Consider the following 16,128-nt stretch of genomic DNA (forward strand, 5'->3'; position numbering starts at 1 on the left):
TTCTAGAACTGACAGCCTCCTGCAGTGGGAGGAGACAGGTTGTCCCTCTTCCACCTCTGCCCGCCAGTGACTCAATGAAATGACAAACAGAAGAAGCCGACTAGATGAAAGTCGGCATTGGGCTCCCTGAGGTGGCGCTGACATTTCACTCACTGAGTCGGAAGCTCTCACTGTTCATTAGTATTACGGACAACCATGGAATATGGACTGAAACAAAGTTAGCAATGTTTCTTCTCACCTGCTCAATTCTAGGGGCTTTACGAGAAACTATTCTAAGGCTTATTATAGATGACAATAAAAAAAAACACGTTTGAAATTCTAATTCCAATAAAGAAAAAAATGTGGGCATTACCTCCAATGTTCCATCTCTCATGCACAAAATAAAATCCTGTTTCTTAACAGGTAATTTATGAGGAGGAAGGTGAATAAATCACTTTTTAAAGGACTGGTTTCATTCCAATGAACATGGGCATTGCAGTTGATTTTCAGTCAATGCCACATATACTGTCCTGCCGCCAGAAATATTCACTAAAGCACCAAATGTGCATCTGAAAATAGCCCCAAACAAATGCACTACTTATCAAAGTTTGAGCAATGTTGTGCTAAAAACTACAGTGACTTTTTTTCAAGGCAAACTATATATTTTTGACCCATTTTTAAAAGCTTTCCATCTTCAGCAGAAACCAGTGGGCTTGTGGTTGAGAAAGTATTGGGACAGTTAGTAGGTGGTTTTGGTCTTTTCATCAGACTTGATGACAATTCCAAAAACATAAAATACTCCCTCTAATAAACTACGGCTTTAAACAATGTAATGTTGAGACATTTCAGCAAGAGGAAAAGTATCACAGAGTCAACCATCTCACCTCAGCATTGTTAAAGGACTCCCCCAGTGAGATGTTGTCACTGAAGAGAAAGCTGTCTTCAGTCAGGGAGGAAGTTGCATCTCGATCCCCGGAGCCCACTGGGAAAGGCTTAGAGGTCTCCAGTGGCGACGGTGTGCTGGGCATGCTGCCGGGCGTTTGGCTGCCGCTCTCGACGCCCTCGTAGGCCTGCAGATGCGACAGATCCAGCGTCAAGCCCCCTGATTTTCCCACCACCCAGGGCTTGGTGTGTAGTTGCGGCTCGGCTGAGGCAGAGGAAGATGGCGTGTCCAGCAGCGAGATGACGTCACCGTTCTCCAGGCTGTCCACAGAGCGAGTGTCACCTATGCTGAGCCGGTCATCCTCCAGCCGGTCCAGGCGGCTAGTGCTGCCTGCCCTCGCCCTTCTCTCCAGCGGCAGCTCCAGGCGGTTGGTGCTACTGCCACTGGTACGGCTCAGGTCCAGGCTGCAGGTGCTGACGGTGTCTGTGCCCCGCAGAGGCAAGGACCCTTCACCACGCAGGTACAGCCGCATTAGGGTGTCCTGCCAACACTGCTGCCTTGAGATCTGGAAGGCAGCATCCTGTTGGGATTGTAGCAGCTGGTACACCTGGTGACAGAGGAGGAAAAAGATTAAACTTTAATCACACCTGCAGGAAAACTAAGTCATTTTGCACCAAACAGTAAAGGATGAAAAAGAAAAACTTCAAAGATGAACTTCAATTGCTAATGATGAACAAATTAATTCACGATTTTTCCTCTAACTGCTGCTTTGTGTTGCTTTCTATGTCATGTACTTTGATCATTACAGCTTCCAAACTTTAAATGCTGTACTGTTAGTACTGATGCACACATAAATGGCATTATTAGTGTTTTAATTGTTATTAAATGGTATTAAACTGATTAAAACTGCCAATTACAACAAATCACTTTAAAGTGAGAATCCCCTGCTGTATCAAAGCTGGATTAAGTTGCTGCTAATGCTTATCCAACATTCCCTACTGCTGCTCACAGCAAGCTGCAGGCTGCACACCTCTAACTCCTCAGAATGTCAACCAACTCCTTCACTGTGCCCTGCAGTTGTCTGGAAAACTAAATCTAAATGCTCATGGCACAATGTTTAGATAAAGAATTTGAATGAAGTCTCCTCACCCTCTTGCAGACGATTAGGCGTACGCTGGGTCCGGCTCGGTGGGTGAGTTGGACCAGAGACATCAGGTCCTTGTAGTTCACCACTTGATCTGTGGATTTTAGGTACACACGTACAATTTCACATTTGTGCAACTGTATATGATGTTGCCATGTGCTAACGCAATTTGTCTGTCAATTGTCTGACAGATAGGGGAGCAAATCTATCCACTGTCTCCGACACAAAGCCTGAGCTCCATTTATCTGTACAAAGTCTTGGTGAGATGTTTTTTGTGTGTTGTAATGTGTGCTGTATATGACAGGAATTACTGCTCCTGTCATTTACAGTAAATTACTGCTTCTCTACTTAAAAAAAACAAGTAATGAGCTCCGTGAGGGATCATGAAATTGACTCCATTAGAGAATGAAGTGGTGGGAAATCATTAAAAAAAAATCAAAGCACCTTCATTCACTGACCAATTAAGTAAAAGCTTCAACCTATGCAGAACACATGCAATTTAAGTTAATAGCAGCAGGACAGCTAACTGTGAAAAATAGCCAGACTGACCAGTGATATTCGACTTAATGACAGCAGCTACTGAGCAGGGTAAAACACACTTTAATTATTGAAGAAACAAACAAAAAAAAAAGAATGGAAAAAAAGCAGACCTGTGTGGAGGACCTGGTTGAGGAGACAGCGAATCAGGGTGGGAGTGATGTGAAGTTCGGAGAAGAGCAGTGACAGGCCGGCGTAGCCTGCTTCCCTCAGCCGCAAGCGCTGCTTATTCTTCTCATAGACACGGTCACAGCGCAACATGCGCTCAAACAACTGTGCAGAGGTGAAGAGAGAAAAGAAATAGCAACCCTTTTGATTACTTTTTTGCTATTGGTTATGATGCCAATGTACTCTGAGAGCAATTAAATTCCCGCACTTGAAAACCCCTGACCTTTTCTCCAGAACATCAATGACATTCCAGGAATTCCTTAGCTAATCATGACCATTTGCAACATTTTACTCATCTAAGTGATGGACTCATGAGCAATAAAATTATGCCAAGTATTAAGCATTGTGGCTTAGAAATGACGGTGGCACAGAGAGGCATTTGGTCAGTCAGTGTGTCCCAGGTGTTATTGGCTGTAACCAACCTTGAAGACAAGCTCTCGCAGTCGATCTGAGTGTTTATTATTGAGCAGGAGAGCGTAGCAGGAGTCGGCCGCCCCGGGCTCAAAGAGGAGCAGAAAGAGCTGGTCCCTGGCTGGACTACTCTGAAGAAGGCTGAGCAGCAACTCCAGCAGTCCACACAACTGCAACACACGCAACCACAACTACATTTAGTTGTCATGTTAACCTAAAGACTATGTTTAGATTTGAAGTGAGTTTTTCATAGTTTTAACATAATTCATTAAGTGTGACATATGAACACTCAGTATGGCTTAATGAATAGTATCAGAGAGATGGCAGATGCTGAGCAGCAGAGAAGGATCATGTGATTATATTGACCATATGTTCATATAGGGTGATGCAAGACTCCACATGTAGTGCTGCAGCGTAAGAGGATATGCAAAGTGACAGACAAAATGAAAAACGGGTGAGCGGTGAGGAGGAGATGTGACAAGAGGAGGAAATGGATTTCACAAAATAGGTGACAGCTTTTGAGTCCTGTTCAAACTTTATGGAGTGGATGTTCGAGCATAGAGGAAAACACTCAAGAAATTAAGTGGTTTGTTTCAGCCAACAGCCTCTGATGGATATTGCTTACAGAGAGGGAAAATGTTTAAAAATAATGCAAAGAGGGAGGGTGGCAAAACAGCTGCCAGGCGGGAGAGCTTCCAGTAAAGGCAATACTGCGGCACGTCTCACAGGGAAACAGAAAATCCTGCTGAGAAAGGCCATCTTATTTTACAATAAAATGGCAGGAGTGGTTGGCATAAATCTGTTTCACAATATATGGGTCATCTGGCAAGCACACACTAATAATAATTAGTAGAGAGCATTCTGGTCCTTATTAGGCTACTGAATGATTTAGTACAACAGGATGAGCAAGCATAGAAAAAGGATGACTTAGTACTATTCCAATGCATATGATAAAAATATTTAAGTTTCTACCTTTAGGTTTATTTTCAGCTTTCAGGTCATTTTCTTTCAGCTGCCGTGATGCGTTTTATACTAAAAAACCTGGAGAGCCAACCCCCTCACCTGGTCCTCATCCCCAGTGGCAGCGACGTATCCCAGAATGCTGTGCATCTCCTCCTGTGACATGCCCTTGCTGATGTAGTACTTGATGAGGCCGCAGAGAGATGCCCGGATGGTACGAATGTCATCGTCGCTCAGCTCGCTGTCTTTATTACTGTTCTTCCTAAAGTACAGAGCAGGTGACACAGATGTTTTGGGAAAAAGAGACTAAATCTATCAGACGGGTATGAGCTTCAGGAAATGGCATCTCACCCGTAATAAAGACGTACGGTGTCCAAAAGGAACTGAACTCCATATTTTCTTCTGAACTGCTTCCTGTTATCTTTGATGACGGTGGACATGTACTGGATATGACCTGCATTGGAAAAAACAAACAAGCGCAATTAGAACTGGTAACAATCTCAATTAGGGACACGCACTCTTTCTATGTGTCACACACAAAATGCAGCAGGATCCCATCCTACCGCCATAAAAATGTATAAATAGACTTAGATACATACAAATGTGGTGGAAATGTGAAGGAGAATAAAAAAAAAATAATACAGCTTAAATACGTCACTCACACTGTATTTTCATTATTTTACCATTACCTCATAAATCCAGTATAAACTATGGTTCTCTTTCACACACACACACACACACACAGACACACACACAGATCTAACCTATGCGTAGAGGGAAGTCTCCTTTGTTCCAGATGTTGAAGTTGAACAGTAGATGTGTGTGAAGCTGCTGCAGCAGAGCCTGGTTCTTCTCATATGTCACCTGCTCTATCAGAAGCTGCACAGCAACCAGCACGCTGACGTCCACATGGCCTGCTGGCAGCTAAACGATACAAAAACAACAGATTGTATTTCTCTACTATTAGTTCAGTTATAGGTGCATTTTCTACACACACATGCAAAATAATCAAACAAAGAAAGGGGTAGAGTATGTATCAAGTATTGTGCCATAAACCATGATAAATCTTGTTGGTAAACAAGTGTTATGTAATGCCAGACATCTATAACTCGCCTTCACAAAATAGATCAGGAACAAGTTGGAATGAGGAAACGCATTAATGGTTTATTTGGACTTTTACATCGACAGGGTGTGGTTACTTTGGCTAGAATAATCAAAGACATTTTCTTTCATCTGGGTCTCTGTAGAGGCTTTTATTTTCCCAAGATATAAATGCTGATTCAGAGGCATTTCTATCGCCCCCCGCCCCTGATAAACAAATAAATACTGAGGCACTTGCACCAGATACAAGATATAAGAAGAAACAGGGCTGAGGAAAAAAAGAATGAGCAATCAAGGGACACACAGAGACACAAAGGAGAAGACAAACACAGACAGAACAAACAGAGAGACAGACTGGGGAGGGTCCAGCAGCATTCATAAACCCACAACATGTGAGTCTCATACAGCATGAGCAATGGAATAGCAGCTTAAAGTGGCCTTTTGTAGGCTTCAAAAATAAAGTCAGCAGAGATTCTTAATTCTAATCCAGTATGGAGAAAAACAAAAGGGGCTTATGAGGAGATCTTGTGTAATTAACGCATCGTGTGTAACGCACTCCACTGGTAGAAAATGACCAGTACATGCTTTCCCTCTGGATCACAGTTTTGCCTTCTTTTTGTATAACTGCAGGAAGATGGCAACCACACATCTGAAGGAGGAAGAAGCCTTATACGCCGTCAAAAGTCAAAGCTTTGCTGAAATTAATTTCTGTGACTCATGCAGATTTAGTATTGTCAGGAGACACTTGATAATTAGGTGACTTGCATTGTAATAAGGTCACAAATTGCAGAGGGGCATGGGGTTTGTGTTTCAACAGTAAACTGTCTCTTGTGGTCCTCAAGTATAAATTGCAAAAATGTCATTTCTGTTTCAAACTGGTGCTGCTCTCGAGAACAACAATTTCTAACAACTATTATACAGCAAAACTGTATGTCCTCTGACACACTTTAACAGAGGAAAGTAATGGGAGTATGGTAATAACATGTCAACAGTGCAATGACTATAATCATGCTATCATATTATAATTACATTATGTTTTTTGAACAAATCTTTTGATTTGTTTGAATGACATAGACATAAACTGCATGTCTTTCAGAGAATTAAAGCAGCACCCAGAATCTCGCCCTGTGCACAGTGCCTTTTAGATAGTACAATAAAGATTAAACAGAGACCTTCTGTAACAGGGCTCCCAGTGTACCAACACCATGTGAGTGGAGCAGGTTCTCCTGGTTGATCGGGTGTCTCTGTAGGAAATGCTTGAGCACCAGCAGGAAGGTGGCCACAAGATTCTTCTCCAGGCGTGCCTCTGGAACAAAACAAAAACAAAATCGAAATACATTTGTTCCAACGTGTGCCCCAGTTTCAAATTGAGAGTAAAGAGAGAAGAAATATATTCTTGGTGGGTGTGGCAGAACAGACCTGAAGCCCTGTTGGATGGGAGGATGACCCAATCTCCATCGGCAGGCGTGGTCACATCAGGGGTGATGAAATCTGACCCAGCTGCCAAATCACTGGATTGCTGATCAGGGGTCACCAAGGCCAACTGCTCCAGGACAGGGAAGAGCACTGGCAGGCCGCCCACACAATTGATCATATCCTGCCATACACATATTCAAATGTATATACATCCCTGCAAATCATATGTAGCATTCCTCTGAGCACAAAACACACGACAGCATGAGCTGGATGTTCCTCCCACCTTGATGTCCCAGTTGACGACTTTATTCCCAGTCAGGCGTCCATGCAGCATGTTTGGGGACAGATCGAGACAGATGGGGTTCCTACACGCCTGTCGACAAAAGGACCATGTTCCGTTAATAGCTAGCAGATTTCTTTCCAACAAACAGTAAGACTGTGGTGAAAACACCATTTAATTTTGATAGAATCATTTCGACTGATTAAAGGAAACGGAAATGTAACTACATTTGAGATCATTCCACAAAGCAAATTTCCTCATTCCTACAAATAAAAAAATTGTATCACTGTCTTAACATATACTGATGCGTCTCAGAGGATCACATCCACTGCACTCCACACTGTATGTGGCCAGTTTTAAAGCTTTAAGAAGGGATCACTGTAACCACAGTGGTTCAGTCACCTTGGGTGAGTAGTACAGCAGCAGTTTGGTTGAAAGGTCGCCGAGTTCTGATTCCTGGGCTTTGAATGGAGAGATGCAGTTTGGACCTGCACAGAAGACAGACGGAAGAGTTTCCGGATAGAAAACAAGAGAGCAAAAACATTCTTAAGCTTATTTTAACTTGAACAATGATCCGTACTCTCCTCTTCTTCCTCCTCTCACAGTGCCTCCATCTGCTTACCAGCACTACAGATCACTTTTATGTGATTGGGCTGCAGGGGTTCATGGAAGACCATGACGCTCCCAAGCTGACCCTGCAAGGAGGTAGGGCTTCCCCACTCGCTGTCCTGGGTCCCTGCAGAGATGAGCTTAGTCACAGACTCAGACTTCCCCCCCAGCAGCCCACCCCAGGTCTGCGGTGACAGGATGCCGCCCAGCGAGGAGCGAGTGGTGGGTGTGGTGATGGAGGAGAAGGGAGGGTCTGGGATCTGGGAGGGCGGGGGAGTGGTGGTCCGGTGGCCGGCTGAGCCGATGCAGCAGGAGATGAATGGCTGTGGGCGGAGGACGACAGAATAAGATAGGGGAGTGAACAAAAACAGATAAATACGTGGGTTGGTCTTGATAATTAAAATCAGATTTATGACAACTTCTTACTGCAAGGCCTGATGAAGGCTCACAGCTGTTGCACAGTGAGTGTTAAAGCAAAGGCACTTGTGTTTTATTGCTAAACAAGTAGAAGTAAAGATGTTTCAGTTAGTTCCTATACAGTTTTAATGGACATCTTATATATGTATTTTGCTGTCACTTGCTAAAGCAGATAAGCTGAATGAAAATACTCTAGTTGGTTGACTGAGTTGCCAAGAAGTTGGTGAATTTACATTATTAACCAAGTGAGTGCAGGTCTCACCTCTGTCATGGTGGGGTACTTGAGGGGGGCAGATAGTTTCTGCTGTCCGTCCACATAAATGTACACAAGACTCTGTCCAAATGGCCTCTTTCCTGGTACATGCACCACACCAATGCTGTGCTGTAAGCAGAAATCCAGACAGAATTTAGTACTTTTAATCCTCAGTGTTGCTCTCTTTAATCAGTCTACAAGACACTTGCTTAAAAGGTGTTAATCTTCTAAATGTAGGGTATCATCAGTGTAATCACTTTAGGAGATTCAAAATTTTCAGTCTAACTGTGCTGTGTGGGCATTGCCCTTTCAGTTAATTCAAGGTCAACAACAGATGCCACTAAGCTTGACTCACCCAGAGAGAGTCACAGAAGCAGTAGTCAGGCAGCATGACTGTGACATACTCCTTCTTGGTGCATACAGCCACCACCAGCACACCCGCTGAGCTGATGAAGGCCTCAAACCCCGTCCCTCCTGGGGTAAAAAAGCTGTGCGGAATAAAAGATACACTTTGAGCAAGCGTGGGAACTTTCTGCTGCGATCAATCTTCAATCTGTATCTCTTTTCTCTCACCTGTAGAGCTGCTTCCTCTTGTCCTTGCTGGGTGGGCCAAGCTGGTCTTGATCTAGTGACAACCAGGCGAGAAAGCTGAAAGCAGATCCTGGCCAACGCTGCACCGTTGGGACTACGATGCCGGCCATGCTGGGTGACAGGTCAAAGTACTGCATGGCACTTTCCAGGCCCTGCTTCCGGACCATGGCCAGGAGGGCTCTCAGGGCAGGACTTACATAGGGATGTGCTTGCGTGGACACTGGAGGCCTGAGGAGGCGCAGGAGTCCCAGGAGTTCCCTGGCACTCAAGGACTGGGAACCCAGTGAGCCCACAAGGCCCAACAAGCTCTCAGCGCAAGCTCGGTGTAGCCGCTGGTGGCGCTCAAGGGCGGCCAGCGCTCGCATGACCATAGCAGCGTTGACGCAGGTGGCGCGGGTCTGGCGGTTCAGGCAGCTGAGGCGGCGGAGCCAGTCTGCCGTAAAAAGCTGCTGCTCTGATGAGTCCAGCTCTGGGAGCCACTGGACCAGCAGCAGCAAGGGCTCCACGTTACTGATGCCCAGGAGCCCCACTGAGGTGTGCTCACCCTCCACCGCCTACACACGAAGGGAGAAACACAAACAGAGACAGAGATAAAGACACAGAATACACTCTGATGTTGAATATCAAAATGAGAGGAACAACAACAAACACAATCTTTCTCTCACCATGTTCATCAGCTCTTTGAGAAGGTGCCGCGATGGCTGGCCAAGTGAGGTGAGCACTTCATACAGGTGGTTGTAACCAATCCTCTCCTTGAACACCTCCTGCAGGGGTGGCAGGAAAAATAAATTTAAATACAAATACATGGCATCTGAGCAGACAGTCCATTCATACATACTGCAGGGACAGTGGATACAATGCACAACTCAATGGGCCTTTAATGACAACTGTGTAAAGAGAAGATGATCAATTTCCTTTCCAGAGTTTCTCATCTAATTGAGGGATTCAAGCTACATTTGTAAACTTCTCGCACCAGTTTTTTTCCTTACCTCAACAAATCAATTATCGCTTTGGAATGAGCAGTTTGGCTCTCGAGTGGCTCCACTATGATCTCTCTAACATGCATTTCCTGTGGAACTCAGAGGCTTCAGTTCTAACTTTTTGACTAACTTTGACCTGACTAAGTTCTGACTTGGATGGAAAGTTGTCTTTTTAACTACATTTTGTATCTTGGAGTGTGTAGTTCACTTTTTTCAGTGAACTTATGACCATCTGCCACAATTTTGGTTAGCAACAGATTTATTCAAATCTGAACTGTGACAACCTTTTTTATTTCAATGGATGGAGTGTAGGTATTGCATGTAACTAAACCCATGTGTTTGTGCTCTTGTTACCTTTGCAGCTGGTGATTTGTGCATCACTGTTGTCAGGGCTTTGATGGTTGCTACAGCGAGGGAGTCTAGCCGCCCTTGAAACACCTGAAAAAAAAATCAGACTTGTCAATTGTCACTTGCCCTATTAGCTTGCAGACTAAGTACTAACAGATATTTGGAGACAAGGCAAATCTCCCCCTATTCCAAATGAATGTTATAGCACTTGTATAAGGAGACAAGCATGCATACAATTTAAAGCCACATCCATATATAAGGTTTGTAATGCTAACGTGATAATGATCAGCGTATTTAAAGCACTGAATACAACATGCATCACACTTGGAGGAATAACAGGGAGACTTAACTAGATGCTTTCAAGTTTGATTCAATTAGTGTGTCTGTAAAAATGTGAGTAAAATCATCAATGATGGTTAGAACCCTGTTTGTTACTGCAGTAGGGGCTGGCATCAAAGCTTGTACTGCAGATGTCTTTCTGCTCCAGGTAAAAAACAATCCTGTTAATAGCACGATGATCTGACTGGAGCAGGAAGCTCTAAGGGCTTGGCAAAAAACAAAAACAAAAACAAAATAACAACAACACCCACCTTCGCACACAGACAGCCACAAAGAAGTATCTCACTCTTTTTCCTCACATTCACGAAAGCATGCAACCCATAAAACACAAGCCAAACCATGAAAAATAAATGCAAACACATCTCCATCCAGCTCTGTCCTGCTCAGGTCCAACATGTTTCCAGGTCTTTGACCCGTTATTCCTTTAGAGTAAACATGCAGCCGTAGACCGGTTGATCCTACAGAGTCATGGACCAGCTGGAGAGGGACTGTGGCGAAAGTTAAACACTCATCATTGTCACTGAGTCCAGATCACCTCAGACCACTGAACTCTGTGAGAACACACACCAGGCCAATGTGATAGCATTCCAGTGAAACCCATAATATACCGCAGGAAAACCAGGACAATGTGGAGGGGACGGGAGGAGTGAGGAAACTGACGATGGTAATAAAGTAAATGAAACGACACATGAAAGAGGCAAAATAGTCACTCCACAGCAAGGCAAGCCATTTAGCACTTTGGGTCAATTCAGTTTTGGTTTTTGCTTTTTAATTACATCTGCATGACTTCTAAATCCCGCTGCTAAAAATAAACAACCTACTCAACTGGAGTTCTACAGGTGACTTCGGAAGCAACAAAACCTTGATGTGAAAAAAACAGCCAAGCAGGCTCCAGCATCTGCCACTGCAGCGGGTTACAGCTGCACAACAACAAAGGCACACCGGTGTGTGTGGGTGTGTGTGTGTCTCTTCACATAGGTCTGAGCACCTGTATTCATATTACCCAGATCAATGGAGGGGTTATACCTTATAAAGGCGGCTCTGTGAGTAGAAAAAGTATAAAGAGTAGAATGAAAGCCTGTATGCCCTTCAGGGAGCAAGTGACCTTTCTGTGCACATGAGATGATTCAGTGAGAGAGCTCTGACTGATAGTTGACACTACACCATTCAAAAGACAGGCCCCAAAATCAGATAGGTACTGCAAGTTACAGCATGCAGTACCTGAGAGCAATAATTAATAAAACTGATGTGTGGTAAAGACCACCTTTTTTCTGTTTTTCTAAATTCAGGTACATGTTTGACAAACCTATGCTTGATTGATTATGTGTTACTAGCCACTACCTGACTTGTTACAGCATAACCTGCTTAAAGCACCGGGCAGGTGGGGTTTATAGCATCATGATAATTCTGATAATTGGTAACGGAAAAGATTTTGGCTAACTGCAAATTCACTTTCTGGCAAAAGCTAGATGAGAAGATCAATTCCATATAACAGACATATAGGAAGGTACAGCTAGCAGCCCAGTAGCTTGGCAGCAGGGGGGAAGCAGCTAGCCTGGATCTTCAAAAGAAGATCTTGTTCATTTAATCTGTGCAAAAACAACAAGTTGCCGTTTTACAACAGGCTATATGCCGGACTGTTTCTTGGCTGGGCGCAGTGTCTTCTTGAAGTCCCAGCCAAGAAATGATGCTGGCAGGCAGCTTTTATGAATGCTGGACAGAGCCAGGCTTACTGCTTCCTCCTGTCTCCAGTCTTTGTGTTGAGTTAAGATAACTGGCTGTAGCTTTCATTCAACTCAACTATTTACCAAAATGTTTAACTATTCCTTTGAGAAATAGGTCAAAACACTTAAAAAATACCTGCTATTCAGGTGTGAAACCTTCTATGAAGCAAATCAACAGAGTAACACCTTGGTGACAACAACATCTACAGTAGCTTGGACACATTTAAAATAATTAAACTGATCTCAGGGCCTGCCTTGCTATGATTTTTGCAAAACCACAAATAAAACAGGCTATCATAAAAAGTGCAACAGGAAGTCAAGTATTGATGTGAAAACTTAAACCACCATGAACATGATGATATACAAATCTGTTTAATAAATAATGACTAATAGTGTGCTGCCTGCCAGCACTCCGACACTCCAACAACTCAGTGAGTTTTCTGTTAAGACATGATCCAATTACAACTAATTATCTGGGAGAATGGAGCGTAAACGTCTTGCTGTGGAGTGGCTTTGGTAAGGTGAAGGTGGTGGGAGTTGGCAGCAGGTGAGGGCAAAGGGCAGGTAGGTGGATGGTGGGGGGATGGAGTCGGGTGAGTTGAGGAGGGGGCTTTCTCGGCGGTACCTGAGTGTCCCTCTCTCCTGTCAGTAACCTGTTGTTGGTTATATCTTTCTGGTCCTTGTCTGCCGCCGTGCACCTAGCATTAACCAGCTGACACACACAACAGGCAACATGTCAACATAGCATGTGGGGAGGTTGATAGAGAGAGAGAATGGAGACAAGGGGGAGTCAGGGGATGGTGCAGCGGGAGGAAAGATGTTGTAAGTGGAGGAGAGGGGGTGAGAGGTTAAAAGCCATGACCCTCAGCAGGGGTCACTGAGTGGAGGCGTGTTGGTGATCCAGCCTTGCTGTGGGAGGCAGACATGCAAGGTGGGCAAAATGCTCTTTCTCACGCTGAAAGAAATACCAAACATTACATAGTCTAGACCAGATCTGGACAATAATGCATTCAAATTCCATGTTTAAGTCCTGGGGCCATATTCACAAAACACCCAAAGTAGGAGAAGAAACTCTTAAACATAAAGGAGTCTAAACTTTAGGACACACGTTTCTGGCAATTCACAAACCATTTTAGCTCTAAAAGTAGCTTCTGTAACTGAGAGAAGTTACTCCTCCCTCAGCTGCTGCTGGTAAAGAGCCTCATTGGGCCAATATTTAGGATTAAGGCAACGATAAATAACTTTTAAAAGCCTGTTCTGATGGTGGCGAGTCAATAAAGATCCAATCAGCTCACCAACAATGTAATAACACAGAAGATGATGCTTTGAACAACTCTCCACTACTGTGATTCTGGACAAAATCAGTTTGTAGGATGTCTCATATGTATATCAACAAGAATTAAATTAAATAAAGCTGGTTTCATGGCCATCTCTGGATTTCCAGATACAATTGGTGCTATATATAGAACTACCCTATTACAGTATATCTCTCTCTCTCTACTTTAATTTGTTTGTCGTGCTCCTGTGTATCAATAAATACTAATTCGCTGACAAAGACCAGTCACTTCTCAACCAATCACTGTAGACTTACTGAGCAAGTTCATTAAAAAACATGAATTCATCCACAGCAACATGATCAACCCAACCCTCATCTTATCTTAGGAGACCAAAGTGGCTCTGAGCAGTTTTGTGCAAAGCTCTGAAGAGAAACCTTCAGTGCCATTTAGGACGACTGATAACGGCAAGATCCTTTATGAATAGAGCCCCAGAACTACAGAAACTCTATCAGAGATACAATAACTCAAAATTCTAAACATATTAATGGAAAAGTACTGTACTCAAGCATAATTTTGAGGTACTGGTCATTTACTTGAGTATACCCATTAAAAGCTTCTTTATATCTCTACCCTACTATATTTCAGAGGGAAATGTTATACTTATTATTTTAAGTATTAACGGCTACTACTTCGCAGTGCCAGACCTGACAGACAAAACATATGATTAGCAAAAACAATGTGATGCATGTTAAAGATTAAAGTACTCAACAGGATATAAAGTTGTGAAAATTAGCTCCACTCCATCAGCAAAAATAAAATGCTGCTTACACGCATCAGCAATAATTGTAATAACATAATAATGTTATATTATTTATCACGTATTTATTACGTTATATGTAATAATATAACACAATGAGAGGAGCTATTCTGTACATTGAGTACTTTCCTCTTTCTTGATACTTTAAGTACACATTGCCGAGTACGTATCCAGGTACTTTTTCTAAAACAGGAGAGTTTATCTAAAATAAAACAACCTGTTATAAAAGATGTGTTCCATCAAAAATATTACTACTTCTCTACTTAATAGACAACAGCAAACAAGCAGCAGGCTGTACTACACTGAGTCCTTAAACCTCCCATAAATAAAGACAGCAGTGGGGCAAAAATGGCATATTCGGGGACGTCATACTAATATGAGATTACAATTTCAAACAGCCTTAGGATCTTGCAGTGTCAGATACAAGATATGATCGAGTGCAACTAATAAGTTAGGAATGTTCAACTTCGACGACCCAGTTCTGAGCTACAAACAGCTCAGGATGATCACACACCAGAACCAGCCACTCAAAATCTGTGTCTTCAGGATATGGAATGACCTGTACTGTTACCTTGCTGTTCTGCAGCAGCCGTGTCAGATGCTCGAAACAGTTACTATTGAGGAAGATGGCTTGTAGAACTGGCCTGTCTGAACACAGGAACATGTCCCTGATAGTGTCTGAGAGACAGGCAGACAAAGGTATAGAGGGAGAGAGAGACACAGGTAGAGAGAAGAGAAAGAGAAAAGCAAAGACAGACATAAAAGAAGGTGGAATAAGTTATATTAACAAAACAGAACAGCTGAAAATAGCATATTTAATGTCACAAAAGGATTGTTTGTGTCCCTTATTGCTAATGAACAGCCTACCTAGCATGTGCACTTGCAGCGCCACAAATCGGCTCTCCCAGTGCCGGCCCAGTGTAGGCACTCGGCCCTTGGCTTGCTGCTGCTGTCGGGCGGCGACGACAGCCGCAGGGTCCGAGTTGAGCAGCTTGAAGTAGTTTTCCAGCACAGAGGCGATCTCCACTTGCCGCTGGTCAGAGCTCGAGGCCAGGAGGCGCTGCACCACCTCTCGTAGGCAGCCCAGAGTCAGCAGCGCCTTACGGTCGGGGGCCTCGCTGTCCCAGTCCTCGCCCTCGTCTGAAGAGCAGCTACCCATGGAGCAATCGGCCAACACCCGCATCAACACCTCCATGGTGGCTGGAGAGATAGCAAGCAGAGCGTTCCTCTGCCGGAGAGGGACGGATGAAGAGAGGGAAACAAACAAAGTGAGGTTAGAGAGAGAGGTACAAGGGCTAGTGAAGATACGGAGGACAAAACTGAAGGGAATTCTGCCATTAGGAAGAGTTCAAACTTTTGGGAAATAGGCTATCGATACCATCTCATGTTTGTTTGTTTAGTACAAAGCTGGAGCCATTAGCATATTTCCTTAAACTAATTTACTTTTCTGTACTTTTCTTTTGGTTAGTTGTTAAAATATTTCAACTGTTATGGTTGATTTGTAGTTTGGTTTAGTGTTGTCTTGGCCTGAGTATATATGTTCCCCTTTTTGTTCAGTATTGGGTCAGTTTATGTTGAGTTGTCAAAGTCTAAGACTGTTTCCTTCATTTTTGGGTAGACAAAACCTTCTTAACCCTCAAAATCCATCTGTGACTCCTCGTGCTGGCTCGCTCAGTCCCTCACAGTGCACAAACAGTCACGTAAAAATGAAAAGGTGAGGTTTTATGGGAAATGCTGGAACTACTTCTTGCCAATTCAGCCCAGTAACTTCATGGCGTCTTCACAAGCTCAGAGTGACAAGAAGACTCCAGGAAGTCATTGTGACCCCACCAGACACATTGATATGAGAGTGGTGTGGTGAAAGCATATTGGCTAAAATGTTGAACTATTCCTT

The 16,128-nt window shown here is 43.6% G+C and overlaps 1 protein-coding gene across 3 annotated transcripts in view; it reads right to left on the reverse strand.

The window, feature by feature from the left end:
* nbeal1 (neurobeachin-like 1) overlaps positions 1-16,128 on the reverse strand; it is a 46,197-nt gene that overhangs the window by 15,017 nt on the left and 15,052 nt on the right. For 2 of the 3 annotated variants that reach the window (XM_041965914.1, XM_041965913.1), the window contains 20 exons: positions 15,102-15,462; positions 14,806-14,912; positions 12,766-12,852; positions 10,084-10,167; positions 9,415-9,513; positions 8,732-9,303; positions 8,514-8,646; positions 8,168-8,287; positions 7,502-7,811; positions 7,282-7,367; positions 6,883-6,972; positions 6,603-6,780; positions 6,356-6,489; positions 4,847-5,006; positions 4,434-4,536; positions 4,185-4,344; positions 3,134-3,292; positions 2,657-2,816; positions 2,012-2,100; positions 864-1,469 (listed from right to left, as the gene is read on the reverse strand). In XM_041965914.1, the coding sequence (XP_041821848.1) occupies positions 864-1,469; positions 2,012-2,100; positions 2,657-2,816; positions 3,134-3,292; positions 4,185-4,344; positions 4,434-4,536; positions 4,847-5,006; positions 6,356-6,489; positions 6,603-6,780; positions 6,883-6,972; positions 7,282-7,367; positions 7,502-7,811; positions 8,168-8,287; positions 8,514-8,646; positions 8,732-9,303; positions 9,415-9,513; positions 10,084-10,167; positions 12,766-12,852; positions 14,806-14,912; positions 15,102-15,462 (3,798 nt within the window). The remainder of the gene's footprint in view (positions 1-863; positions 1,470-2,011; positions 2,101-2,656; positions 2,817-3,133; positions 3,293-4,184; positions 4,345-4,433; positions 4,537-4,846; positions 5,007-6,355; positions 6,490-6,602; positions 6,781-6,882; positions 6,973-7,281; positions 7,368-7,501; positions 7,812-8,167; positions 8,288-8,513; positions 8,647-8,731; positions 9,304-9,414; positions 9,514-10,083; positions 10,168-12,765; positions 12,853-14,805; positions 14,913-15,101; positions 15,463-16,128) is intronic. The other variant, XM_041965915.1, reaches the window with a different exon arrangement.

Source organism: Chelmon rostratus, chromosome 24 (genome assembly GCF_017976325.1).
Source record: "Chelmon rostratus isolate fCheRos1 chromosome 24, fCheRos1.pri, whole genome shotgun sequence".
NCBI lineage: Eukaryota > Metazoa > Chordata > Actinopteri > Chaetodontiformes > Chaetodontidae > Chelmon > Chelmon rostratus.